The 27,438-nt window shown below is 58.7% G+C and overlaps 1 protein-coding gene across 3 annotated transcripts in view; it reads left to right on the forward strand.

Moving 5' to 3' along the window:
• The window catches only part of AGO2 (argonaute RISC catalytic component 2), a 97,187-nt gene that overhangs the window by 64,121 nt on the left and 5,628 nt on the right, over positions 1 to 27,438 (forward strand). For all 3 annotated transcript variants that reach the window (XM_032873474.1, XM_032873473.1, XM_032873475.1), the window contains 13 exons: positions 6,454 to 6,635; positions 8,664 to 8,800; positions 9,501 to 9,635; positions 10,416 to 10,503; positions 11,186 to 11,333; positions 11,971 to 12,090; positions 12,218 to 12,340; positions 15,832 to 15,965; positions 17,347 to 17,531; positions 18,581 to 18,740; positions 22,233 to 22,323; positions 24,091 to 24,285; positions 26,207 to 26,341. In XM_032873474.1, coding sequence (XP_032729365.1) covers positions 6,454 to 6,635; positions 8,664 to 8,800; positions 9,501 to 9,635; positions 10,416 to 10,503; positions 11,186 to 11,333; positions 11,971 to 12,090; positions 12,218 to 12,340; positions 15,832 to 15,965; positions 17,347 to 17,531; positions 18,581 to 18,740; positions 22,233 to 22,323; positions 24,091 to 24,285; positions 26,207 to 26,341 — 1,833 coding nt within the window. The remainder of the gene's footprint in view (positions 1 to 6,453; positions 6,636 to 8,663; positions 8,801 to 9,500; positions 9,636 to 10,415; positions 10,504 to 11,185; positions 11,334 to 11,970; positions 12,091 to 12,217; positions 12,341 to 15,831; positions 15,966 to 17,346; positions 17,532 to 18,580; positions 18,741 to 22,232; positions 22,324 to 24,090; positions 24,286 to 26,206; positions 26,342 to 27,438) is intronic.

The following is a 27,438-nucleotide window of genomic DNA, read 5'->3' on the forward strand; positions in this document are numbered from 1 at the left end:
ACCACAGATCCTGCTTGTATGAAAATGTCACCTTTTCTGATTGTTTTTGTTGTCATGGCTTTACTTGAAGAGTCATACAATTTCTGCCTAGAAGTTGTTGCTTCTTGGCACGTCTTCCAACAACTGGGCTGGTCTGGGATGGTAACGGGTCGTGTTTATTAATAGAAGAAGAGTGAAGCTCCATGAGCTTCACACAAACTCTAAAAACAGCACAGCAGAGAAACAACCTAACGACTTCCTGCTCCCAGTGAGAGCGGTAAAGACGATTGCCTTTGAGAACGACCTGCCCAGTTAGCTGCTCCAGCCCCCGCGTCCCTGGGAGGGAGTGCAGCTCGGCGCTTAGAGACTCAAGCTGCTGGCCAGCAAGTTGCGGGTTCCCCATGGGCATTACATGGTTTTGCTTTTCTGTTTTTGGTTAATCTTGACGTGACTCAGCTCCTGGCACACGTCTGACTTGCCAGGAGAGTGGGGGGTTTTGGCGCCCGGCAGCGCCACTTGGACTTGGCCATGCTCTGATACCCGTGAAGTACGTAACCGCGGGGGAGGCTGCACAGTGATAAGGGCTCCTTGCCAGCTGGTCTCAAGGGGACCCCGAGATAAAAGTAGGCATGGCAGGGCTGGCTGACACTGACATTCTGAATTCGAGGGCGTCCCGGGACCCTTTGCCTGTCTGTGGAGTTGGGATCGTGCCTTGTGAAGAAACCTGCTGGTGCGTTTGGAATGTATTGATTGTGAAGTTTTTAATTTGCACATTTGTTTTTGTTTAAAATTGTGTAAGAAAAAAAGCAGAAGGAGTTTATTCACAGTTTATCTGTACACATTTATAATTAGACACTAGGCGGGGCATAGGAACATTTCTCCTTCAGAAGGGGTTGGGGGAGTCCTACAGCATTCGGATTTGAAACTCGTCGCTGCAGAGGTGAACCAGGCTCTGGGGTGAATCGGGCCTCGCGTTGCCCTGTCCTGGGGTGGGACCTGGGCTGAGACATCTTAAAACCCTGAGTGCTATGTCTGTGAAAGGGGGGTGTACACGGCATCCACCTCCTGGGGTTCCTGTGAGGATTCAACGAGCCCCGCCAGGAGCAGGATCTCCCCTAGTGATGAGCTGCCTGTGGCCCTGACGCCCGACCTGGGGGAGTGGGAGGCCGCATTTCTAAAAAGCAGCCCTGCATGATGCCCTTATGGCTGGTACCGGATCGAACTTTGAGTCGTCAGGGTGTCAAGTCACAAGGACGACACACCCAGCAGAGACTGGTGGTGTGGTTGGTGGTCTGAGGTGGGGATGGGTCCTCCACGCTCTCTCCTGTGGGTTTAGCCATGAGCACAGAGAGCCTGCCCCAGGCCCCTGCCACATGTCATTTTGCAGTTTCTGTCCAACTGTTGGGATACTTGGACGTTAATCTCTTCTGTGTAAGTGGCCCCTTTTCCTGCTCCCACATACTCATCTCTTGTAGCAAATCATTTCTTGTTTTCTTTTTTTTTTCGTAAAATGTTTTTCTTTGTGCAATGAGCACTTCTATAGTCAGAGATAACCCTTTACTGCGCCTTCGCTGCGTCTGCAGGCGTCCTGAGGGGGCTGCGGGGGCCCCCGTCCATGTCTGCCCACAAGGCGTGGCCCATGGCCCGCGGATGGCGGCGCCTGTGATCTAGCCTTCCCCGGGCTCAGTCGCCCACGCTCCGTAATTCCAGCCCTTGTGGGGGGCCGGCGCCACGGCCAGGCCAGCCCCTCACGAGTGAGAAGCCGAGACTGAGGAAGTTGTCGGAATTGATCCACTTTGGGGTTAACTCCCAGGCCCGCTTTGCAGTAACAGCGTGATTTGTGAGATCAGAATCTGTGTCGTTTATCCCCATCACTGGGTCCCGCCTTGGGCCCCTCTCCCAGTCTTCAGCTTCTGGTGGCTCCCGTCGCCCTCTGTTTATTCAGGGAAGACGTGAGTGTCTGCTTCCTAGAAGGCAGTGACACGCCAGGCCAGGGGCACAGCTCCCTGCGGGGAAGGGAGGACACATCTGCACAAAACGCATGGCTTGGTGCTCCCGCCTGCTCAGCGCCGGGCCCCACATCCAGCCGGGGCCGCAAGCGCAAGCCCGCTGACCTGAGCAGGTGCTGGGGGTTCTGCACTGGCTCTGAGGCTCAGGAGGGTTGAGGGCAGAGCCTGTGGAGGTGGGGAGCCATCCGTCAGGTCCCCTCCTTGGGCCATGTCCGGGTAAAGGGTCAGCTCGGCCCTTCTGCTCTTTGGGGCTATTGTGCTTCTCAGGGCTGAGGGTCCCTCCTGTCAAGCCATGGCGCCTGTCCCTGCGCCGAGAAGCCAGCTGGCCTGGGTCAGAGGTGCTGAGCAGGTGCAGCTAACAGCTGGTGGAGTAGCCCCTTGCTGTCCCTGTGGTCCCCTTGGGGAGGGTGACCGAGTCCCCACACCCCTCGCAGATGAATGAGGAAGGACTGCGGTTTTGTCCAAAGTGATTGGGAGGGACAGGTGGCTTTCTGAGGAGACTGGCCACTGGCGGTCATGGAGGGCCTTCCCTATCAGCTCCCCGCACATAGCTCACCCACAATGGGACCTGCATGGCCCGTGGGGTGGCCGCACAGGCTCCGTGGGAGGCGGCCGGCCCCAGGGCTCTGCCTGGGTTGCCTCTTTCCCTGGAACAGGTGTCAGTGACTTCACAGGGCCCTGGCCTCACGAAAGCCACGCTGTAGACAAGAGCACACTTGCTTCCTCCATCCAGTTTTTCTCTGTTGCTTTTCGTGGGGCGTGGGGGCCAGCACGGGTCTCTCCCCACGGCAGCTCGGACTCTTTTGGCCCAGCGACTTGGAGAGTGTGGCTTCGGTCTATCTGGAGAGGTTGAATTTCACAGCAGACTCCCCCTTCTCCAGGCCGGGGTGCAGCCGGGCAGCCTGACCGAGCCACCTGCCCCAGTCAGACCCTGGAAGGTCCCAGAGCCAGTAGCCCTGCGTCCCCCACCTCCAGCCAGTGGCCTTGGGCTGTTGTGTTGTTGGGACCGAGACCTGCGGCTTGTTCAGAAATTGAAGTACCCTGGTGTGTGGACGGACTCTGCCGGCTGGCGGCCCAGACCGACCGAGGATGTCCTCAGGCTTGTGTCACAGCTGGAGGCCAATGCTGCCCTTCCCTGTGAAGCCATCGCTGTCCCGAGGCTGTCACATCGGCCTGCTAGGCAGTCTCTTGAGGCACCGAGCCCGGCAGAGACTCACGGGGCCTGGACCTCGTTCTGCCTCATGTGGGGCCAAGAGGAGGCCGGGCTGGAACCCACTGAAACACGGGTCCAGGTGTCTTTCGCTGAAGTAGAATATGCAGCCGCCTGCACCCGCCCCCGTTTGCTCCTAGAGGCGTTTCCCCAGCTTTATGGAGGTATAATCGACAAAAGAAATTGCTTGTATTTAAAGTCTGTGATGATGTGACATGTCTGTACGTTGTGGAATGATCACCACAATTAAGTTATAATTAACATCTTCATCACCTCTTGTAATTACTGCTTTTTAACTTTTTTTCACATTTTCTTAATTGACGTGGCAAAATGGTATGGCGGTGACTTTCTTGCAAAGAAAAGTTGGGTTTGTTTATCTGAAGGCCTCATTACTTCCTAAAAACCTCATTTGTGCTTGAGGCCAGACTCTCATCTCCTTAAGGACAGGCTCTCCCCCCGCCTGAGCCCTGGTGTGGCTCTTCCCGTGGCGGCTGCCGGTCGCAGTCCTGCAGGTCCGGAGCGGAGGGGCGCGCTGGGCAGGCTCAGACTGCCATTTTCGGCTGCGGTGTGGTGGACACGCCCGTGACCGTGGTTTCAGGTGTACGACATAGCACTTGGACAGCTGCATGCATTACGAAATGCTCCCCGTGACGATCGTGGTCGCCACACGGCGTCCTGATGGGACTGACCGCACTCCCGGGGCTGTGCCGGGAGCCCCCGGGACGGATTTTGGTGCCCGGACGCGTGCACCCCGTCCTCGCCCTCATTCGTTTCGCCCAGGCCCCCACCCCTCCCCTCTCATGACCACTGGTTTGTTCTTGGGATTTACGAAAGTCTTCCTGTTTTTCTGTTTGTTCGTTTTGTTTTTTAAATTCCAGATGTAAATGAAATCATGTGTTTGTCTCTGTCTGTTTCACTTGGCATGATGTGCTCTGGGGCCCGTCCGCGTTGTCGCAGACGGCAAGCCGCCCCTCTCTGTGACGACCGAGCAGTGTCTGTCACACGCAGCCCGCACCCTGCGAGCCCGTCGGCCGGGGCCGCACTACCCTCCCTCATGGCTTTTGGAGAGAGCGCTGCGGCCCGTGCAGGGACACCCATGTTTCTTCCGGTTCGTGTTTCCGTTTTCCCGGGCGCGTCTCCCATAGTGGCGTTGCCGGGTCGCATCACGCGGGAACTCCTGCCGACCACTCTTTGAGGACCCTCCATGCTGTGTCCCGCGGCGGCTGCGTTCCTGCCAGCAGTGCCCAGCCCGGCCCGTTTCTCCGCATCCTCACCAACACTTTCTGTTTGTACCGTTTGGATTCCGGCCATTGGGACAGGCGTGAGGGGACGGCTCATCGTGGTCCTAGTCTTCTGGTTTTAGCAGCTGTGTGTGCAGCCATAACCTCTATCATTTCCTTCTGGAAAGGTCCCTGCCGCACTGTCCTTCCGTGGTTTGGTGCAGCCACTCGCTGCTCCGTCCTGAGGTCCGTGGGCCCACAGGCGTCTCTTCTCTCTCTCGGCTGTCCCTGTACTGGGCCTTGGGTCACGGCTGGGGAGTGGCTGCAGGCGTGGCGGCACTCTGAGCGCTGCTGGGCAGGTGTCCTCCGGGACACGGGCATGCGGGTGACTTCAGTGCACGGGGTCGGCTTGCGACTCTTGGCTCTAGTGACTGTGACTGTCGTGAGTGCGTGAGGGGAGGCGTTCCTCGGGAGTGGGGAGTGGCCTGCAGCCTGTTGAGGGAGGAGGGTGGGGGGGAGGCTGGGGAGGAGCCCGGTGCGGCCCCCACGCTTCCCTGGATGGGGCTCCTAGGCCAGAGTTTGGAGTTTGCCCGGCCCCCGCAGGGGTAGGGCATTCCAGGCGGGCAGTGGGAGGGACCCTCTTCCTTCTGGGACTTGCAGGCTTGGGGGGCCCAGGGAGGCGCATCTGTGTCGTGCTTCCCCCGAGGGTGACAGGCCCTGGTGGCATGGGGAGCGGGCTGGACCTTCAGTTTGAGCCTCTGTATTTTTATGTATATGAAGTGGTGAATCAAGTCTCCGCTACTGGGATCTTTGGATGTCTAAGGATAAAGTAGATACAATCCGTGACCCATCAGATTAGACGTGCCATAAATACTAGTTTCAGGATTCAGAATGTTTCATCACCAGGTGGGGTCTGTGTTGGCCGTATGTTGGGGACGTTCTCTGATGACTGGCCAGTGAGCTGTGGGAGGGTGAGTGATGGGGCAGAGGTGGGTCTGGGAGCTCGAGGAGCCAGGCAGGGGTAGGGTGAGGGGGGTGAGGGGGAGCAAGGGGCGCTTCACAGCCAGGCGGAGGCTGTCTGCTTCAGGGAGTGGGTCGCTGGGGCAGGCTCCCGACCTCTGTCCAGGACGCCAGTCGCTGGCCACAAGTGACCGTGTCAGTGTGGATTCAGGAAAAGTTAACAAAGCTGAAAACTCTGTCCCTCGGCCACACTGTCCACATTTCAAGTGCTCAGCAGCCGCAGCGGGGCAGTGGCTGGCGTCCTGGGAGGCACCAGAAGAGACTGTTTCCGCTACCACAGAGGTCTTCGGACAGAGCTGGGGGAGACCGTTGAGCACTGTTGTGGCAAGAGTTCTGAGGTTTGGCCGAGCGTTTTAATTTCTTCCCAGGGGATTCTGATGGGTGTCATAGTTGAAGCTTTTTTTCTCCGCGTGTTTTGTACCTGGAGGTGCCAGTGCCCTTGGGATCAGCTGGTCCTGTAGAACAGCACCCGGGAACGTCGGCGGGGAAGAGCCCGGCACGGGTCCCCACCACCCGCATTCCCTGTTCAGAGACCGACGTTCCCACATTTTGTCATGACCCTGTTTGGTTAGAGGAACGCGGGAGGCATTCGCCGTAGGTGGGCGCAGACCATCTGGAATCGCGGTGGTAGCGTTGGGCGGTCGGCAGAACCACGCGTCTGTTCCGAGAAGGCGTTTGGTCTATTCACTGCCAGCTGAGCTTGTGGACTCGTAAGGGACCCAGGAAATGGGAACCCCCAGACCCATTGCAGCACCTTCAGTTCCACTGGGAAGCAACTCTCCAGGACCCCCACCCTGTCTGGGGAGCCCCACACTGGTGGTGCCACCTCACGACACGCCTCTCGCTGCCTCGCTCTGCGGGCTGCCTCTGTGTGCGGCGCCAGGCTGCGGTCCCCGGCCCCGCGTCAGTCACGGTGCCCATGTCAGCCTGGTGGGCTAGAGGACGGGCTGAATTTCCCAGCCCAGCCGTGTTCCAGGAGCTGCGTGAGTAACGTGTGCTCTGCCCGTCCCGGCAGGTGGAGCTGGAGGTCACGCTGCCCGGAGAAGGGAAGGACCGCATCTTCAAGGTGTCCATCAAGTGGGTGTCCTGCGTGAGCCTGCAGGCGTTACACGATGCACTTTCGGGGCGGCTGCCCAGCGTCCCCTTTGAGACGATCCAGGCCCTGGATGTGGTCATGAGGCATTTGCCATCCATGAGGTGAGGACCAAGGAAGCAGGAGCGTCTGCGTCCGGCCCGGAGCGTGACCTGGAAGGGACGAGGTCTCTGTGTAGGGATGATTGGGGTTTGGGAGTCAGGGTGGTGGTAGTTACGGGTTTCTGTGATGAAAATCATTGCGGTACTAACATGAAACACTTAATATAAAAATCACCAGGGCCCCTCGCCGGCTCATTCAGTAGAGCATGTGACTCCTGATATCAGGGTTGTGAGTTCGAGCCCCACGTTGGGCAGAGATTACTTTGAGGGGAAAAAAAAAAGAAATCACCAGAATGCTCAACCGGGTACAAAAAAGTAGACTCCCTGCCCGTCCTTGTGCACACTTGTGCTCCTTCCCTTGCCGATACCGTGAGCGTGGTGTGTCCGTGGCACTCACGCGTAGGACTGGGAATAGTAGGCTGATACTCCCAGCGCCCCACCTGACAGTGCGCAGGGACCACGGGCGACACGGTGCTTCGGACTGCCGGCTTATTCCACGGGGTGGCTTTTCTCCCACAGATGGCCGCACGTGGACTTCCCGGGACAGAGGGTGCATGGACACTTGAAGGGCTCGTGCTCAACCCTGTGGCAGCCTCAAGGGAGCCAGGCCACTTGGCCACATGCAGACCTTGGGGTTCTGACCTGGGACCACCCACTCTTTCCTTGTGTGGGGCACCCACCAGGGCTTTGGGAAACTGTTTGAATGAACCAACAACCAGAGACATGAGCCTCCATGCCGACCTCTCCTCAGAGTGACAAAGCTCGAAGATTTGAGGGGGGGGTGGGGCACCCTTTGTTCTTTTGTAGTGAGAGAAGGTGCTCTGGGATGCCTTGTTGGATTTTAAAGGGACCCTGGGGTTCTCAGTCTCCAGACTTGGGTGGGGGGGACCAGATAGCTGGCAGGTGTCCCTCGTGCAGGGATCCTCCCCCAGCCCCCAGGATATAATCTCTTTCTGTTTGGAACTTCTGTCGGCAGGAAGGCAGGTGGGTGGGGATAAAAAAAATCTGGAAAGGCAGTTCAAAGTGTTGAATACGTTTTTCAAACAAGTGGCAGAAATCACTGTGATTTTTGTTTTCTAAGTTTTGAATTAATTACCGTGTTACTTTTAGAATCAGGAGGAACATCTCCGTTCATTTTGGAGAAATAATAGAAAAAGTGGCAGGAATAACGTGTAAGGAAGAGAAAGGAGGAGAGAGAAAGGACTGTCTCCACAGTCTGGTGGATAGTGCAGCCTGGGGTGGATAACATGAGCCCCAAAAGACGCATCTTCCTTTTGGATCCTCTGTAAGGCGCGTCCCGGGGTCCAGGCATCACTGGCGCTGCCGCACTAAGGCGTCTGCCTTACGCACGGGGCCTCCTGCTCTCTGTGCCCTGGGGGCAGCCGGGCCCTGGAAGGCCTGCAGGTCTTCCCACATGTCCACCTCGCCGTCCCGCCTGGGAAGCCGTACCCCTCCTCTCCCCCCCCACACACAGATTGAGCCCCTGCCCTGCAGAGGGGCTGCATGGAGCGGGGACTAGATGCTGGGCGCCACGTCCCGACACGGTCCTGGACAGGGCAGCCAGGCTCCCTGGGCCCGGGGCTGCTTCAGTCCGGCCGCCTCGGGTGGACGCTCCTTCCAGCTGTCCCTGCAGCGCACTGCCTGAGAGAGACCTGAGGTGCTGTGTGCAGAGAAGCCCTAGTCGGTGAGCAGGGGAGGCTCAGAAACACGAGCAAGAGCCAGGGACACACCGTGTGCCCCGGGGCCTGCGCGGCCAGAGCCCGTGCCTGGGGTCCGGAGCTACGGGGGGAGGGGCGGGAGACCCACTCGAAGGAGGAAGCCGCCGAGGCCCTGGGTCTCCGAGGCCGTGCCTCCAGCAGTGTTCCTCAGGGTCCACCACGGACACCTGCCACGCGCCCCTCGGGGACCTGGTTTGGTTCGGAGGAAACCAGCAGAACCATGGGTGCCTGTGCACGGGCCTGCTGGCTCATCACGACGAGCGGACTCGGCGTCCGCCTCCCCTGCCTAACCCCACGAGGGCTCTTGTTTCAGGTACACGCCTGTGGGCCGCTCCTTCTTCACGGCGTCCGAGGGCTGCTCCAACCCCCTTGGCGGGGGCCGGGAAGTGTGGTTTGGCTTCCATCAGTCCGTCCGACCTTCTCTTTGGAAAATGATGTTAAATATTGATGGTAAGCAAAGCCCCTGTCTTTGTCGTCGGGGGACAGGGTTGGAGCGTTGCTGAGGGGCCGAGATCTGGGGAAACCCCTGTGTGGCCGTTTCCAAACGTGGCCTCCATCTGAGCCGGAGATGCCGTGTCACACCTGGCCTTCCTCTCCTGCTTGTGAGACGTGAATCTCAGAGCCGCGTGCAGGGCCCACTCCAGAGACTAAGGCTCTGGGTGCCGAGACAGGCCAGCGTCCCTGACTCGTTCCCAGATCCTGCTGCCCGTGTCCAGCAGGCAGGGCTTCCCCCCGCCAGGCCCGCCCTCTGTCTCACCTTTTCATTTTCTGCCTGGTTGGCAGGAGCACCGGGTAGCTGGCTGGGGGCCAGCCTGCTCTGTTGCCTTCCGGCTGGTCTCCGGGTTCAGGGTGCCCTGCCCTCTCGGGAGTCTCAGGGTTGCATCATGCCAGGAACGGGAAACCTCAGAGGGTCCCCGGTTATGGCTCTTGGGGTCTGGCGGAGTTTCATCTTAAGGCTTTTGACTCTCAGAAGGCGGCTTTATCTTTGGGTCCCGAGCCAAAGGAGGAAGGGGCAGCCCCTGCTGGTGCTGTCCCACCCATAAGGCCTGGAGGTGGACCCCGGGGACGGCAGGGAGCAGAGGCCAGGCGGCCGGCCTGCAGGGGACACACCTCACCTCACCCTTTGTTTTTCTTTTGTTCCCACCGACAGTCTCAGCAACTGCGTTTTATAAGGCACAGCCGGTAATCGAGTTTGTTTGTGAAGTTTTGGATTTTAAAAGTATTGAAGAACAACAGAAACCTCTGACAGATTCCCAAAGGGTCAAGTTTACCAAAGAAATCAAAGGTAGGTCCCTGCCTCGCGCGTGTGGCCCCGACTCTCCCCCCTCACTGCCCTTCCTGAGCTCCTAGTGCAGAGGAGGAGGCGATCGTGGTCAGCCATCCGGTGAATTACCAGAAATGAGCCAAGCCCATGTCACAGCTCAGGAACAGTGATGTTCTGAGTAAATGGCTTTCCGCATAGGCGAGAGGTGCGGGTCAGTGACTGGTGGCCTGCACGTCCCTGGACTCCAGGACCAGAGAGCCCGTAGCTCACGCTGTCCTGGAACGGGGCGCATGCTTCCGTGCCTTGTTGTCATGTGGCCTTACACCCCTGGCAGCATCTGTCCCCACCCTGCCAGCTTAACCCTCACACCCTCACGGAGACGCGGCCCGAGTGTGGTGGCCTGGCTCAGGCTCCTCTGGCCGGTTGGCACCTGTTGCCTACGCCCCTCCACACCTGTCCTCAGAGGGCTTTCGAAAGGCCGTCAGAAGTACCCATTGCTAAAAATAATCCTGGAGAAAGCACAAAGTCTCTCTGAGCCAACGTAGTGACTTTTATCTTTAAGAACAGTGGTGAGCCGCTGGCCTTGGCATTTCTGGGGCAGAAGATGGCCCTGGGGGTGCAGTGGGCCCCGCGCAGAGGTCCTCCCCTTGGGGCCAGTGTGGCCGAGCAGCTGCCCCAGAGCACCCTCCCCTCCTTGGGTCTGTGGGCACAGCTCCCAGGACAGCTGGTGCTGGGGGCGGGGGCGGTGCTCCGGGCTGGGGCGGGTCTTGACTCTGAGGCCTGGCTGCTCTGTGTCCCCAGGTCTAAAGGTGGAGATAACGCACTGTGGGCAGATGAAGAGGAAGTACCGTGTCTGCAACGTGACCCGCCGGCCCGCCAGCCACCAAACGTAAACGGCCTTCCCTTCCCCCCAGATCAGCTCTCATGGTCGCTCTGGTGTGCAGACTCCAGAGGAGGGGCCCTTCTGGAAAGACTCATTTCATTCTAGTTCAGAATTTTGGAACTGCACGTTCAGCTCAGTGGAGCTGGACGTTACCTGAGGAAACCCAAGTCACGCAGTTGCTCTGCTCGGGGCGGGACGGGGTGGTGGCTCCCTGTGGATTTTCCCTCCTGAGCTCTGCAGGCGAAAGAGGGTTGTTTGGTTTGTTTTCTAATCCTTGGTGCTGGGCAGGAGCAGGGATCGGTGGGCACCCTCGCCCCGGCCTGGCCAGTGCTGGGACGTCTGTCTCGTGCCATGTACTCCAGTCCGAGGTTGGCTGGGATGTGTGCAAGCCATTTGAGGGGGGCCCTCGTCTGTCCTCGGTGCCTCACGCATACTGTAGAGCTCTGTGATCTGTGATTATCGCATGTTATAGGTGTGGAAGTATTTTTTATTTCCCAACTCCAGAGATGATATGAAAGTTTAAGAACTACACGTCTAAAGGGCGTGATTGGTTTTGACCCCTGGAAGGTGCTTGGGACTTTTGCCCCCCTCCCAAACCCTCATTCTCCTTCTTCAGCCCTCATCAAGCAGACTGGGGGAGCCGCCTCCCACAGGGTCTGCTGCCTGAGCCCCTTCCTGGCTTCCCTAGGTTCCCGCTGCAGCAGGAGAGCGGGCAGACGGTGGAGTGCACGGTGGCTCAGTACTTCAAGGACAGGCACAAGCTGGTCCTGCGTTACCCGCACCTTCCATGTTTACAAGTCGGACAGGAGCAGAAACACACCTACCTTCCCCTCGAGGCAAGTCCCATCTCCTGTCCACCTGCTCTGGGGCTGGCAGGAGAGCCGGGGGCCTCCAGCCAAGGACGCCCCTTGCGCCTGCCTCCCGGTGAATGACATGGTGAGGAGACTCCCGCGGGGTTCCTGGGCCGATAGAGGACGTGCCCATTGTGCCCAGCAGGCCCCTTGCACAGGCTGGAAGGTTTTCAGAAAAGCTGCCATTTCTTCACTTGGAAAAGTCCTGGCCCGGAGGAAGACTAAATGCTAAAACGGACCCAAATTTTACCTCTTTCTGTTAGTGTCTTAAGTTCTCTGGACTCGTCCAGTTACCCCAGTGTCCAGTCGGTCTTCCTGGGCCCCGGTGCAGAAGCCCAGCCTCCTCCCCGTCAGCGCGCAGCTTCCTGCTCTCACATCATGAGGTTCCCAGCGCATGGTGGGGTAGCCAGGCTCCCCCAGGAGGCCTCTGCTGCTGACCGCGGGCCCTCGAGCAGCCCCTGGTCCTGGAGGATTGCCGGGTCAGTCACCACGGTGTCTGCGTGGCGCCATGTGTGGCTAAGAGATGGATATGTTCCAGGCCGAGCCAGGGCGCCACGCTCAGCCGCAGACCCCAGCCTGTCCCCAGCACCGGGCCAGCGCCGTGTCTGTCCCTTCTTCGTAGGTCTGTAACATAGTGGCAGGACAGAGATGTATCAAAAAACTGACCGACAATCAGACCTCAACCATGATCAGAGCGACTGCCCGGTCAGCACCAGATCGTCAAGAAGAGATCAGCAAGCTGGTGAGAGTCGCGCTGCTGCGGCCGGCCTGGGGGTGGGGACTCCATGGGAACTGTGCTATGTGGTGTGGGGGAGGGGAGCCCTTGATGTTTGGGATAGAGACAGCTTACTTCTTTTTTCCTTTTCAAGATGCGAAGTGCAAGTTTTAATACAGATCCGTATGTTCGTGAATTTGGAATCATGGTCAAGGACGAGATGACAGATGTGACCGGGCGGGTCCTCCAGCCGCCCTCCATCCTCTACGGGGGCAGGGTACGTCGAGGGTGGGGCTGAGAGAGTGCGTGGGTGTATGCGCGCTGTGTCTGCCAGTGGTGGTGGAGCAGCAGCTTTGGACCCCTATGGGGCAGCACTGTTGCCAGAGGTGTGGACCCGGCAGGGTAAGGAGTTCTTGCCGCGCTCGCCCAAGCCAGCACTTGTTATGGGGCCCCAGTAAGGACTGAGCTGCTCTGCCCTTTCTGAAGATCGTCAGAATTACCCTTTGTCTTTTCAAAAGGTGACTTTTATTATCCCATTAAAATCTGGAAAGCATTGTTCTTGGACACTCTGCACTGATGAATTATTTTCCAGAAACTTCTACTTTTTTTCTGGTGGGTTTTTAAATTTGTTTTGTTTTGTTTTTTGACTTTGGTGTTGGAGGTATTTGGTGACAGTTGTTAGTCATTCAAGTTTTTGTTTTTGCCCGTGTGACGCCTGGCCTCGTCGGCACATCGTAACGCAGTCCTGGCTGTCGAGCGCTGCGGAGCTCGTGGGAAGGGTTCGTGCACTCCGTCGGGCCAGGCCTCAGATGCGGAGCACAGCTCTACGGGGCAGACGGCGGGGCCCGGGGCCTTGGCCTCACTCACCTGCGAGCTGTGACGCTGCCTCTTACCCTAGTCCTCGGGACCTGTAGCAAGGCCTGGTTTTGTTTGTGGGGTTTTTCCTTTTCTTATTATAAAACATAAGTTCTGCTTTTTAGAATGTTCCGAAGTTCAAAGGGTAAAACAATTAAAGGGAGGGCGGCGCTTGGCCGCTCAGCCGGAAGAGCCTGCAGGTCTTGATCCCAGGGTCATGGCTTTGACTCCCACAGTGAGTGTGGAGCCCGCCTGCCAAACACAGCAGAACAAGGCATTACAGGAAGAAGACAGTTTCCCCAGGTCTCACGGGCTCTCCCAGGAAGCGACTGGTGTTTGCTGTATCCTTTGTAAGCTGCCCAGGGACGATTCGTGTGTGTTTCCATCCCTTTCAGTGCGAACAGTAACATTAAGTATGCTTCTTTTTACTTGAAACTTTCTCTTGGAGCCCAGAGGTCTTGGAGATGGTTCCGTGTCTCTGTGACATGTGGCTTGTTTGTTTGGGCTCTGGATGGTTCTCTGTGTGGGGGTCCCTGTCCTTTGAGGATGGCCTCTGAGCAAGGCTTCCCAGCTTTCTCAGCTCCCTTGTGCGTCTGCTGCGTGCAGATGCGGACGCCGTGCAGACACGGCCCTTTTTGAGCCCTTCTTTTTTGTTGTTGTTGTTGTTTTTTGTTTTTTTTGTTTTTTTAATATTATTTTTTATAAACATATACTTTTTTTCCCCAGGGGTACAGGTCTGTGAATCGCCAGGTTTACACACTTCACAGCACTCGCCATAGCACATACCCTCCCCAATGTCCATAATAACCCCACCCCCCCAACCCCCTCCCCCCAGCAACCCTCAGTTTGTTTTGTGAGATTAAGAGTCACTTATGGTTTTATCTCCCTCCCAATCCCATCTTGCTTCATTTACTCTTCTCCTACCCCCTTAACCCCCATGTTGCATCTCCTCTCCCTCATATCAGGGAGATCATATGATAGTTGTCTTTCTCCGATTGACTTATTTCGCTAAGCATGATACCCTCTAATTCCGTCCACGTCGTCGCAAATGGCAAGATTTCATTTCTTTTGATGGCTGCATAGTATTCCATTGTGTATATATACCACCTCCTCTTTATCCATTCATCTGTGGATGGACATCTAGGTTCTTTCCATAGTTTGGCTATTGTAGACATTGCTGCTATAAACATTCGGGTGCACGTGCCCCTTCGGATCACTACGTTTGTATCTCTAGGGTAAATACCCAGCAGTGCAATTGCTGGGTCATAGGGTAGTTCTATTTTCAACATTTTGAGGAACCTCCATGCTGTCTTCCAGAGTGGTTGCACCAGCTTGCATTCCCACCAACAGTGTAGGAGGGTTCCCCTTTCTCCGCATCCTCGCCAGCATCTGTCATTTCCTGACTTGTTAATTTTAGCCATTCTGACTGGTGTGAGGTGGTATCTCATTGTGGTTTTGATTTGTATTTCCCTGATGCCAAGTGATATGGAGCACTTTTTCATGTGTCTGTTGGCCATCTGGATGTCTTCTTTGCAGAAATGTCTGTTCATGTCTTCTGCCCATTTCTTGATTGGATTATTTGTCCTTTTGAGCCCTTCTTAAAGCCCTCGGAGGGCCCTGCCCCAGTCAGTGGAGAGACGGCTGGAAATAGAGGTTTTTGTGGCCCGTGGGTGGTCAACCAAGATCGCAAATCCAGTATTTTTGTTTTTGTTTTTTTCATGGCCCCTGCTTCTGTCTGACTTTCTGACTCAGTAAATGCAGGAATAGTTTGGAAAACAAAGTAGCTCTTGTAAACTAATCTTGCAAAACTATTAGAATTGGAGGGATTGAAAGTTTATCATGCTTCTAAATGAACACATTTTTCCAGATCTCTGAAACATTTCAGTGAGAACACACATTCTTCTTCATCTACGCTACTCGTCCATTGTCAGAGCGAAACGTCAAAAGCCCCCCAGGGAACATTTAGCGATGTCTGGAGGCTGGCCTCCAGTGACAACAACCGCTGATGTCCTACAGCACACAGGACCGTCCACACGTCAGCAGGGCTGAGGCTGACACTCGTGTGTGTCATGAGAGCCCATGTCTGCTGAAGCCGTGTGTGCTCGCACGTGTGCGTGTGGAGTCTGGAGTACCAGCCCGGTGGCAGGCCGTCTCTTACAGAGGGCTTGCTCTAGTGCAATGGGGATATAGTTATAAAAATACAGGAAAGAAAAGTGGTTCCTCTGGTGGCAGTGCCGAGGCCTGGTCCTTTCTGTTTGAGAGGGGACAAGCTCCAGTGGGTACGTCCCTCGCTCTGTCTCTACGAGTCGGAGTAGCTTCCATTCCTTAAACCGGGCAGGCACGGCACGAGGAGCCGAGGGGTCCTCCCCAGCCCACCTGCTCCCTGGCATCTTGACTTCCTTCCCTTCCTTGGCTGCCGGTGTGATGACGGGTAGAGTAAGTGAGAGCGTGTTCTGACCCAGGAAGCCCTCCTGGGGCACCTCGAGGCCCTTCCATTCCTCGGGGCTGCCCATGAACTTCGGTGGGATTCTGGGCCTCTGCTCCCTGTGGCCTGTATCCACCCCTCCCTTCATCGGTCCGTCCATCTTCCACCTGCCCTTCCCTCCGTCCGTCCTTCATGCTCCCTCTGTTCACCCTCCTCTCTCTACCCCGTCCATCCCTCCCTCCATCCATCCTTCCACCCCCGCCTCCCGTCCAGCTCTTCGTCTGTCCGTCCATCCGTCCTGCAGACATTCTGGCCCACGTGCTCTGCGGGGCAGGTCAGAGACGGGAGACCACACAGAGGCTCAGTTCTCAGCTTCGGGAGCACCATCGGACCAGGGGGCCAGCGGACAGTAGGGAAAGTAACACAATCCAAGGTCAGAGGGATATGTTTCCTGTTTCTCCTCACTCTAAACTTCTTGCCATTTGCAGAATAAAGCGATCGCCACCCCTGTCCAGGGCGTGTGGGACATGCGGAACAAGCAGTTCCACACGGGCATCGAGATCAAGGTGTGGGCCATCGCCTGCTTCGCCCCCCAGCGCCAGTGCACGGAGGTCCACCTTAAGTAAGGCCGCAGGAGGGGCGGGCGCACCTGACCTGGGCGGGGCCGCTGGGGGGGCGGGGCCGCTGGGGGCGGGGCCACGGGCTTGGTGGTGATGGCCAGGTTTGGTCCTCAGCCTTTCCCTGGCAGAGGACACTTGCCCAGGACGTGGGGGCCACCTCAAGGCTGCTATTCCTTCTCAGACTTATTGGTGGAGGGAGCGTGAAGAAGTAGTACAGATTATGTAAGAAACAAAGCAGTAAATGAATAAACTTGAAAATTAGATGCAAAAGAGAAAATTATATTCAGTGAAGTTGTTACTTGGGAAAATAAACCATAAAAACAAAAAACTTGGAAAAAAAAATTGTCCCTACTTGGTCCAGGCGTTGGACCCTTTGAAAGTAGCACCAGGAATGTGCAGCTTCTCACTCCCACTTTCGTGCCAAACAGACCTGACGGTGGAGAGAAAGCTTGAGCTTCCCGCCTGCCTCGGTGGAAGCGGGAGGGAACCCCACGCCCGCGGCACGCACGTAGCTGCTGCACATCCTGGCAGAGGCCGGCTCAGACAGTCCCGAGCACGGAGTCCAGGGCCGAGAGCTGGCTGTCCTGCATGCGGCCAGCGGAGCTAGCGGGAAACGCAGAGCAGACTAGGAAACAAGTCGGTTGGGTGTGGCCCCGGGCGTCTCTCTCCACCGTGTTCTGGCCTCCGCTCCTCCGTGCTCGATGGTGCGGTGTGAAGGCCCCCGCGGTGCACGGCTTCAGTGCACAGCTAAGTGCGCTGAAGTCCAGGAGGCTGAACCCTGGCCCGCCACCCCCCCCCCGGGGCCGAGTGTCCACACCACACTGTAGAAGGCGATGTTATTTTTATTCTGAAGTTTAAAATAGACGCTGTTGATCGGTCTGAGCCCCTCCCCCACCGTGGCTTCTCCAGGCCCTCTGACGGCAGCTGCTGGTGTCCCTCTCGCTGTGATTGGTCCCGTTCTCCCCATGGCGGTGTCACCCAAGTCCACGTTGTACACCCAAGATCAATGGGGGCACGTCCGGGGGGACGGTGCGTTCACAGCTGTCCACCCCATGGAGGTGTCTGGTGTTTCCAGAGCCCTGGGTTCTGTACCAGCACCCGGACGCTGGTCAGGCCTGCTGCATGGGCGGCCCCTGCTCGGAAAGGACAGCACTGTCCCCACACCTGCGAGTGGCTTTGCAGGAACTGCTGTGTGTACACATACCTTCTCCTTGAGTTGATGTGTTGTCACGGTTTCGTCCAGGTCTTAAACTTGGACGGGGATGTCAACATACAGGGTTTGGGGTTGGGCCGTTAAAGCCAGGCCCTTCCTTGGGGCCTCTGGCTGGTGTGGAGCCTTGGGCACTTGACGTGCGTTCACGTCTACTGACCCTTCTCCTTCAGGTCCTTCACGGAGCAGCTCAGAAAGATCTCGAGGGACGCTGGAATGCCCATCCAGGGCCAGCCGTGCTTCTGCAAATACGCCCAGGGGGCGGATAGCGTGGAGCCCATGTTCAGGCATCTGAAGAACACGTACGCCGGCCTGCAGCTGGTGGTGGTCATCCTGCCGGGCAAGACCCCCGTGTACGGTAGGCCCCCCTGCTCTTGTGGTCCCTGTGGCCCCTGCCTTCATGACCCTGGGGGGGCTGGGCGCGGCCTGAGCCCTGGGTGTGTGTGCCACACCGGGGAGTGCTCGTGCCTGGCCCATCGCTCCCACATCCGCGCCGAGGCCACCCTCCCTGGAGGCCAGCAGCTACAGTTAGCTTGTCATGCCCACTCGCTGCCCGCACAGGGATCGCAGGGGCCACCGTCTCCATGCCCGCCTCAGAGCTTGCTGGAAGTTCATCAGACTTCATGCCAGAACAGCAGTCATGGGTCCATTTAGCTAACACTTAGCAAGTGCCCGCGGTGCTGTCCCAGGCCTGGCGGGTTCAGGGATCCAGCCCCCCTATCCAGGAGGCCCCAAGGCAGTGGGGGTGCAGACAGGTGACTCCAGGACAGGCGGTGGGACTGGGGACCGTGAGGCTCAGGTAGTGTCCCCAGCCGGGTCCCCAACTAGATGGGGACAGAATCAGATATGTAAAACCCACACATCTCCTCTCTGAGCACCATCTCCAAAGAGCGAGGAGGATACCACTGGTGTTTCCATCCCAAAGTGCCGTGTTCCACAGGGTGCGCGGGAGCAGCTGACAGTCGCTTCATGAAGAATCCAGAAACGGGCGGGGGGAGGCTAGATAGCTCTTTGAAGTCGGGTGTGCATGTGCTATGGAGGTCGAGGATGCCAGTGTCTTTATTCTAATGACTCAGGATCTGCTTATAACCCTGAGCACCGTGATCGAAGGCAGCAGTCCTAGCCAGGAGTGCCGTGTCCCCCGGGCCAGCCTGGCTCTGCCCACACGGCCCTGCAAGTCCCTGAAAGGGTCGTCAGTCCTGCCAGAGCCCAGACTTGAGCTCCGGGTCCTGACTTCCCCCTGCCTGCCAGTCACCCCCTTCCAGCAGCGTAGCCGCCCACGGGGCTGCCGTGGCTGTGCTTCCATGCCAACCGTTGCAGTTTCAGGGTGGGGGGGGCTGTCAGGGTGAGCAAAGGAAGAGGGGCCCAGCGAGAGCTGCCAACATGTGCCTCTCTTGTGCTCCGCAGCCGAGGTCAAGCGCGTGGGAGACACGGTGCTGGGGATGGCCACGCAGTGCGTGCAGATGAAGAACGTGCAGAGGACCACACCCCAGACCTTGTCCAACCTCTGCTTGAAGATCAATGTCAAACTGGGGGGCGTGAACAACATCCTCCTGCCCCAGGGGAGGTAAGGCCGGCTTTGGCCACGTGTGCGGTGGTGGGCAGCACAGTTCCTGGAGGGACGGGGGTGCGGTGCACGCGTGGGCCCCTTCAGGTCCCCGGCACCAAGCACCGTCCTGGACAGCCCCAGCAGACACGGGCAGTGCTGCCCCAAGTCTGGGGAACAAGGGGCATGGGGGGGTCTTGGAGTGCTATGGCCAGGCTCCCGGAGTGAGGGGAGACCAGAGAAGGGCGCAGGGGTCCTGGGACGTGGGACGTGGGACATGGGACGGGGCAGCCATGCTATGAAAGAAGTGAGGGGGTCAGAACCGGAGCTCACCTGGAACATCTAGGACACGAGCCTCAGCAGAGCGACACACATCATTGCCGTGTGCGCTGCCAATGGGCGCCCCTGAGGCCATCAGTTCCAGGAGCCGACCCCTGGAACCCTGAGAGGCTCCTCAGCAGGGCACACTGTTGGCAGACCCCAGGCTAGGGTAGGGGTATGGGGCTGGCATGGGATCGGTGGGCGGGGCTGTGGGGTCCTTGGTCCCTCTTGGCCTGGCATGGGGCCCTGGGTGCCCTGAGTGCAGGCCAGCTTCTTCTGCAGCAGGGAGAGAACTCTGTCGGGACAGATGCTGTCAGGGGGGTTCTTGCTGAAGCATCTGGGCATTTGGGTTCGGGTTTGATGGCAGACACGCGGAAGCACGGGTCACTTGTCACTCTTCAGTGCGTCAGCCAGCCCCCCGGGAAGAAGGGCCGGGCATGGAGGCAGCAGGCGGTCTGGCTGCTTCTGTGAGCTCGGGACAGAGGCACGGGACACGGCAATGTGTGCAGAAGCCTGACAGCCTGTCCGGGCTGCCTTTGTGGGCACGGCTGGGCGAGGCTCTGGTCAGCACCTCTGGGTCGGGACCCAGGCGAGGGCGTTCTAGTGAGCGCACAGCAAGGCCGCGGGCGGGGGGCCGCCCCTTTAGAACAAGGAGTCCCGCTGCTGAGGGGAGTTAGTAGGTCACCGTGCGATGGCATGGAAAGACTCTGAATTCAGGGCCCGACAACTTTGAACTTGAAGACTGGCTCTGCGAGGTGGGGTCGAGTCATGCAGGCCCCGGAGAGACACAAGGAGCCTCCAAGGGCAGGTGGTGAGCGCCCAGCCAGCGGGCTCTGATCAGTGGGTGCCGGCCGTGAGCCAGGACCGGGGCCACAGCACCAAGCGCAGCAGCCAGAGTCCCAGGCCTCTACTCGGGGGACCCACACGCATGGGTCTTGACAGGTGAGCAGCAGTGACATCATGGGAGGGACCGGAGCTCAGGAGGGTGAGGAGCTGGAGTTTCTATGGCAACGGACTGGTGGAGAAGGTAGCACTTGGCAGAAGGGCATAGGCATGTGAGGATGCCTGCGAGAAGGGTGTTCCAGACCCGGGCGTGGTTCGGGCAAGGGCCCCGGGTGGGAGCCTGCCAGGACGGCTGGGGGTTGTTCTAGCCCAGGACCCAAGGGTGGGGGTCTGCTGGCAGTGGCCTGGGGCTCCCTCCAGGCAGGACACAGCTCCTGGAGGTGTCTCTTCTGAAAGGCTGCTCCAGCTCCGGGTGGAATGGGACCGGGAGGCCCCAGCGTTGTCTCGGCAGGGATGCTGGCGTTGGGGAGGGTGGGGGGCTGCCCCGAGACAGTATGTTTGGAAGATGGCACTGCAGGGCCCGCAGACAGGCTGGGTGTGGGCTGTGAACGGAAGAGGAGAGTGTCCAAGGCTCTCGCTCTGCTGAGCCTCTGCGGCCCTAAGCAGCACGAGGGATGGGGCTTGCGGGGTCGTGCTGGAGGGGTTTCACGGGTGGGCGAGCAGAAACAGGTCTGCTATCGGGGATGTGTGATTAGGGCTCTGCAGCAGAGAGCTGGGATTGAAAGCCAGGAGGCAGACCCCCCAGGGCAGGGCATAGACAGGAGGGAGGCCAGGCCTACTGCCCTGGAGGCTTCGTGGTTAAAAGGTCATGGAGACTGGGAGCCAGCAGTGGGACCCCAGAAGAGAGAGGAGGAGAACCAAGCAGGTCCTGGACCCCAGGGGCACTGCAGCCTGTGTCACATGGTGTGGACTCTGCCACGCAGGGGTGGGGGACCTTGTGCAGGGAGCCTTGTTGTCATGGCAGTAGGACATCTGGTGGGAGGGGCCCGAGGCTGCTGGGAGGTGGGGAACGGGTGCAGGGGCAGGAGCTTAGCAGGCGTAAGCAGGGGAGCCTGAGGGGAACGAGTATGGTTTGTGGAGGAGTATGGTTTGTGGAGGCGGGAGTCACAGCTGCCGGTGCACAGGGAGGGAGCTGGGAGGAGGGCGCGGCACCGGTGCCCGAGAGAGCCAGGATGGGGCCAGGCCCTGGAGGCTCACAGAGAAGGGCCGCGGTCCACTACGGGGCCTAGAGACAGGTTGGTCTTCCTGGCCATGGGTGGCGTCTTCCCCCGTGCGGGGAGCCCCCGTGAGCTCGCCAGTGTCCCGCTTCCATGTCTCGGGACCCTCGGGAGAAGAGCCCCCCCCCGGGTGTGGTTGGCGGTACGCCGGAGCTTGCGGGGGAGCCGGTGCACGTTTCGTGGACACGGACACATGGCATACACACTCGGAGCCCTTCCCCCACCTCTGGGCTCCGGGAGGGCTCTGTCCAGCGGGAGTCCCGCGGGGACCGTTCCCCAGTGAGTTCCACTCCGGACTGGGCGGGCGGGCACCTAGAGCCTCTCACCTCGGAGCAGCAAGGACGGGAGTGGCAGGAGCCTCTGGCGAGCGCGGCGGACCAGGCCGTCTGAAAGCGCTTGGCTTGCGTGTGCTCACGTCCGTGTTCATGTCGGCTGCGTTTTCCAGAAGAAAAAAGTCAGTGGTAGAGAGCGTCAGCTCTGGAACGCAAAGCTAGCATGTGACCCCGTGCACACAGCCTCTTCAGGAAAGTGCTGGAACACAGCATTGGAACAACGAGGAGAGGAAGCCCGTGTTGTGCTTAGCCCAGGGCTGGGGGGCGGCTGGCACCTCGTGGGCTGAGAGCAGGGGTGCTGCTGAGCATCCTGCAGAGTAGGGGCGGCCCCTGCAGCGCAGGATGGCCCAGCCCCAAGCTGCCGCTGGACCGCAGGGACGACGCTGGGGAGTGTGGCTGCAGGTCCCAGGTGGGAGGCAAGTACGGGATTCTTACGCGCGTGGGGGTCTTGCGTGTACGGTCGTCGTCTCATGAATTCGTAACCTGAATGTAGAGACTTAGCACATCTGATGAATGTAGAACATTCCGGCACACAGAAGCAGGAGCCTCCCTGACCCTGGCCTCCGTAGCCACGCACGCCTGACCCGTCTTGTCTCTGTTTCTCCTACCCCTCGTCCCCCGCACCGGGTTGTTTCTTTGGAAGCAGAGCTCAGACCTCGTGTGGCTTTATCGGCCAGGGTTTCTGTGTGGGCCATCAAAAAATACGAGGTTTTTGTCAAAAAGACAACCACAGTGCCTTTGCCACACAAGTGACGCTCTTCGGGGGCACAGGCCTCAGACACTCTGGCTTCCCTCCGCAGGCCGCCTGTGTTCCAGCAGCCCGTCATCTTCCTGGGGGCCGACGTCACTCACCCACCCGCTGGGGACGGGAAGAAGCCTTCCATCGCCGCTGTGAGTATCCGTGCTTCCGCTGGGCCGCGGCGGCCAACGTCCTCCCACACATGGGACCTGCGCCCTGGCCAGGCTGCCTGTGGTAGGGCGTGTGGCCAGAGCCGCCCCCAACACCCGCAGTGGTTTGTGGAGCAGCTGGCAAAACAGAGTCTCGTGGAAAATTGGTATTTGGAGGGGACTGCACGTGGCTGTGTGTGTCTGAGAAGCCAGGAGGTCGTGACTCCCGTCTTGTGGGGCCCCGCCTGCAGCTCCTGGGGCCCTGGGGGCTCTCTGCGCAGGATTCGTGGGCCCACTTCCTTACGCTGCACTCTTTTTAAAGGTTTTCGTTTATTCTAAAACGCTAAACGTGAAGTAGTTACGGTCAGAGTTCAGTGGAGGCCTTGCCCTCCATCTGCCCGTGAGTTCCTTTTGGCTTCCGAGGGCTTTGCCTCCCAGGCTCTGCACACCTGTGCTGCACACCCGCTCACCAGCTGTCTCCTGCCCTTGGGGGCTGACCTGGGCCCCTGCTCCGTGCCCCAGCCAACTGGGCCCGGGAGGGGCAGCACAACGGTCTTTTGTTCAAGAGCGAGTGGAATAGCGTGGACTGGGGAAGGGGTGCGCAGGGCCAGAGTGCTCCGTCGGAGCTGTCTGTGATGGGCCCCCATCTTCTGCATCCTGGGCACCCGGGTGAAGGGAAGGAGGCATCAGGCTCAAGGTCTGTGTCCCCAGCATCCCCCGTGGGGACTGCCAGAGTGACCTCCAGGCTGTTGTGCATCCTGTCACGTGCCTGACACCACGTAGGGCCACTGTCAAGCCCTCCAGACTAATCAGAGAAGACTGACATTTTCTGAGCCCCTGCTACACGCTGGGCTCCGGGCTGCGTCCCTCCGCTGAGTCATAACCTCGCGGGGTCACTGTTCGTTTCCTCAGCCGACACATGAAGGCCAGAAAAGCCGAGCTCCGTTGCTCAAGAGAAGCGGCAGAAAACACAGCTGTAGACAGCCCGAGGCTCAGGGTTAGGGTCTGAGCTGTGTGGGGTGTTGGGGGCCGCCACGCTGTCAGGCTCCCACGTGAGGGGTTTCGCGTCCCGTTCCCTCCATCGCGGCGGCTTTTTCGGGAGCAGTCGCAGACGGGCAGCACCCGCCACGTGTGTGGACAGGGCCAGCCACCATCTGGCCATCCGGGGAGGCTGGGCCCCTGGGAGGTGCAGGCTTCCCCAGGGTCCGTTGTGCCCCTCGCCCCACACACGCCGGGTGCGTCTGGTGTCATTCAGGGGCTGTGTTCTCTGGCAAGGTAGCATCCGGTAATGTGGCCTTCCTCCTGGACTCAGCCTTACGGAACCTCCGCGTCCTGCCTGGAGCGCGGTTTCTACCTGGTGAGACGCTCCCCAGCCCCTCCTTGCTGAGGAACTGTGCCCCTTGGGCTCTCGCCAGCTTGCCCTCGGGGTGGTCCCCCATTCCCGGGAGCAGGGATGTGCCCTGATGGGCGGGCGTCTTCTCCGGGGGAGCGCGGTGCCTCGAGGAGACGAGGGCTTCCTCAGCTGGCTTCTGGGGGGCTGATGGTGCTCAGCCAGCTCGGCTCCCGGGCGGAGTCGGGGTTCAGAAGAGTCACCTCCTTTTCATCAGACGCTCGCAGCACACTTATTCTCTGTCCCGTGTTTAGTAAGCGCGGTGGCCACGTCCCAAAAAGAAACACAGAGACAGCAGGTTCGCCTCCCACACACCGCTGCCCCTCGACTGTGCCGTGACATCGGGGTGGTGACATGTGTGTCCTCGCTCGTCCCCGCAGGTTGTGGGCAGCATGGACGCGCACCCCAACCGCTACTGCGCCACCGTGCGGGTCCAGCAGCACCGGCAGGAGATCATCCAGGACCTGGCCACCATGGTCCGCGAGCTGCTCATCCAGTTCTACAAGTCCACACGCTTCAAGCCCACACGCATCATCTTCTACCGCGACGGCGTCTCCGAGGGCCAGTTCCAGCAGGTGGGTGCCCGCGGCCGCCTCCAGGGTCTCAGAGTGCCCAAGAGTCACCTGTCCATCCGGCGCGCTGACGTCTGTTCTTCCCCGCAGTTTGTGTGGCCGCGCCTGGACGGCGGGCCGGGAACAGGCCACCAGCCCAGCAGGGCCAAGGCAGGGCGGGAAGGGACGAGGAGCCACGGGGAAGTCGGGTCTGGACTGGCTCGGCTGGGTGCCCTTCCGGACGCTTGGTCGGGGGAGTCTGGGGACCCCCACTGTGTCTGGGGGTCACCTCCATGTGTGGCGGGAAAGGCAGGCTGCAGGGTGGAGGCCTCAGAGCCCTGGTGACGGCTTTGGCAAGGGGCCAGGAGGGCAGCTGGGCAGGAGCCCCGTTTGGGAGGAGGGCTCGCGGGACCGGCCACCGTCCAGATGGGGTCTTGGGTGACGTGTGGATCGCGGGCTCGGGCCGCTGTCCAGAAGGCGGGGGGCGGGGGCGTCAGATGTGGAGGGAAAAGGCGAGAGAGCAGGTGTGGAATTTTGCTGCTGTGCTCTGCGTCCAAGCGCCTGCGTTCCCTCCCTATTGCGGGGACCTCCGTCCTCGCCCAGCGCTTGGGAGAGCCATGCCCTGAATGTGTCTCCCCCACATCTATCCTAGCCAGTTACACCTCCTCCTACCCCGTCCCCACACGCGCCTGTCTGGGAGATGTTAGCAGGGAAGGCAGAAGATCTGGGGGCCCGTGTCCAGTCCTGTGGGAGACCCACCTGGACAGGCACGTGCCCTGAGAGCTGTGCTGCTGTGTGTCCGAGGCCCCAGGCCCCCCTGGACATGCAGGCTAGAGAATGCCTAGACCTTCCTGCTCCAGAAGGGGGCCACAGCTCATACCCCCTACCCCAGGCCCTTGGTCAGTGGGAAGAAGGGAGTCAACCCTCTGGCCAGAGCTTCAGAGAGCTGCTGCAGGGGCAGGGCTGGTCCCTCTGACATTCGCCCCCCAACATCCACGGTCCAGTGTGTGCTGACCTCGAAGGCACCTCTTATACAAAAGTTCTTGGCTTCCCTTGCTAGAGAATGTTCCCCCTTCTGTGCCCCTTGCCCCCCGCCCCCTACCACAGCCATTCCTGCTGGAGAGGGGTCTGCGCCTTCTGTGTTTGTCACTCTGGGAGCACAGCCTGTGCCTTACAGAATCCCCACAGCTGGCGGTTCTCAACCCAGAACCCAAGACACTTTGGAAACAATACGATGTTTGATTCGGACCATGGTTAAAAATCCAAGGTGTGTGGTTCCTGGAGTGGCCTCATCATGGCCTGAGAAGTTGTTTGCCCGTTTATGTCAGACACAGAGGGTGAGAACAACGTCATAATGTTCCTGTGCCCTGACTCCCAGGCGCTTTGTACCTTCCTTTAGTCTTCGCAGCAGGCCTGCAAGGTAGGATGTTCCCACTTGAAAAGTGAAAAAAAGCTGGGCATCAGAGAGGGCCCATGGCTTTCCCAGAGCCGCACAGCTACCTGCGGCAGGGCTAGGGTGTGAACCCCGGTGTAAGTCCTGAGCCAGTGTTCGTTCCACTGGGTTCTCCCTCCTCTCCGGCACGGAAAACAAGTTGCTGACTTGATCTGTTCATGTGTATGTCTCCCTTTGTGCTTTCTTCTGTGCCTGACGGGTATCGTTTATGGAGCACTCAGAACACTCTAGAAACCGTGCTGAGGAATGTTATGCACTATCTAATTTAAACCATTTAACTATGACATCTGGGTCTCCTCTGCTCAATTATAGAAACGAAAAAGCAAATGCAGAAAGGCAGTCACACCGCTGAGCACAAGCTGGCACAGCCGGAGGACTGACCTACAAGGAGTTGTCAAGTAGCGCGTGTTATGAAGGGATTTATTCCGAGGTAGAAAGGTACCATTAAAGAAAAAAAGAATCATCCTTAAACTTATCTTTTCTTTCTCTCAGGTTCTCCACCATGAGTTGCTGGCCATTCGTGAGGCGTGTATTAAGCTAGAAAAAGACTACCAGCCAGGGATCACTTTCATAGTGGTACAGAAAAGGCACCACACACGGCTGTTCTGCACCGACAAGAACGAGAGGGTGAGGTTCTGGGACTGAAGGAGTGGCCAGAGGTCGGCCCTAGGCCGTGGGGCCATGAGGGACACAGGTCTCTGCTCAGCCCGTGCCCAGAGCCCTGACGAGGGGCTTCATGGAGACCCAGCCCTGGACGCTGGAGAAGGGCTGTCCTCAGGCTGGTGAGACGTGTGGACCTGTACATCCCACAGGCCTGGGACAGGACCAGGCAGGAGATCTCATTTGTCTAGTAAAGAAATTACCAGACCCCTGGCTCTGAAAAAAGGCCTGTGGCAGCCATGACAATGGGCAGAGTCTCTGGGATACAGACTGGGGACCGTCGGGGGTGGTGGGGTGCTGAAGGTGGTGGGGTGGTGGGGCTCCAGGGAGCCCGTCCCGGGGTGCGTCTCCTGGGAGTTCCAGAATAAGAATAACGAGCACAAGGGAGAGGCAAGGTTTATAGATCGAACAGCTAAGAAATCATCAGTTGAAGAAAGGTGGGAATCTTCTGGTTACGGGTATTTTCCATGTTCCCAACAGGAGAAATAAAAATAAACGTACACATAGCCTGGTGTCCTAAAGTGCGCAGCATCATGTAGCCGCCTGTGAAAAGGGACAGTGCCCGCAGGGAAGGAGACACTCCCCTGAGAGCCAGCAGCCCTCCTGCTGCTCGGGCCCCCACACCAGAGAAGGCACAGTGAGGGCGAAATGCAGATTGTAGTGAGAGAACGGGACAATTTGTCACAATTGCAGGGTCACATCCACCAAGAAGATGTAACAGCCGTGGGCTTGGATGCACCTAACTCAGTGACCTAAAAATACGTAAAGGGAAGAAATACAGTGTAGCGAAAACCAGACAGAATTCCCAGGAGAGATTGACAAACCCTCCATCAGAGAGGCGTACTTTAGCACAGCACTGTCAGACACCGGGACAGGCACGCGTGACCAAAAGCCAGACGCTGGTGGGGGGTGACCAGGCCGGGTCTCACGGCTAGCGTCCAGCTGCTGACACTCGCGTTCACGCAGAAGGCTTATGAGAGTCGCCTTGTTCCTGGTCACAAGGAGATCTTGGGAGATTTCCTTTTTTTTTTTTTTTCTTTTTTTTAAGATTTTTCTTTATTTAT

The sequence above is a fragment of the Lontra canadensis genome, unplaced genomic scaffold (assembly GCF_010015895.1).
Source record: "Lontra canadensis isolate GAN:19392208 unplaced genomic scaffold, GSC_riverotter_1.0 scaffold49, whole genome shotgun sequence".
Classification (NCBI taxonomy): domain Eukaryota; kingdom Metazoa; phylum Chordata; class Mammalia; order Carnivora; family Mustelidae; genus Lontra; species Lontra canadensis.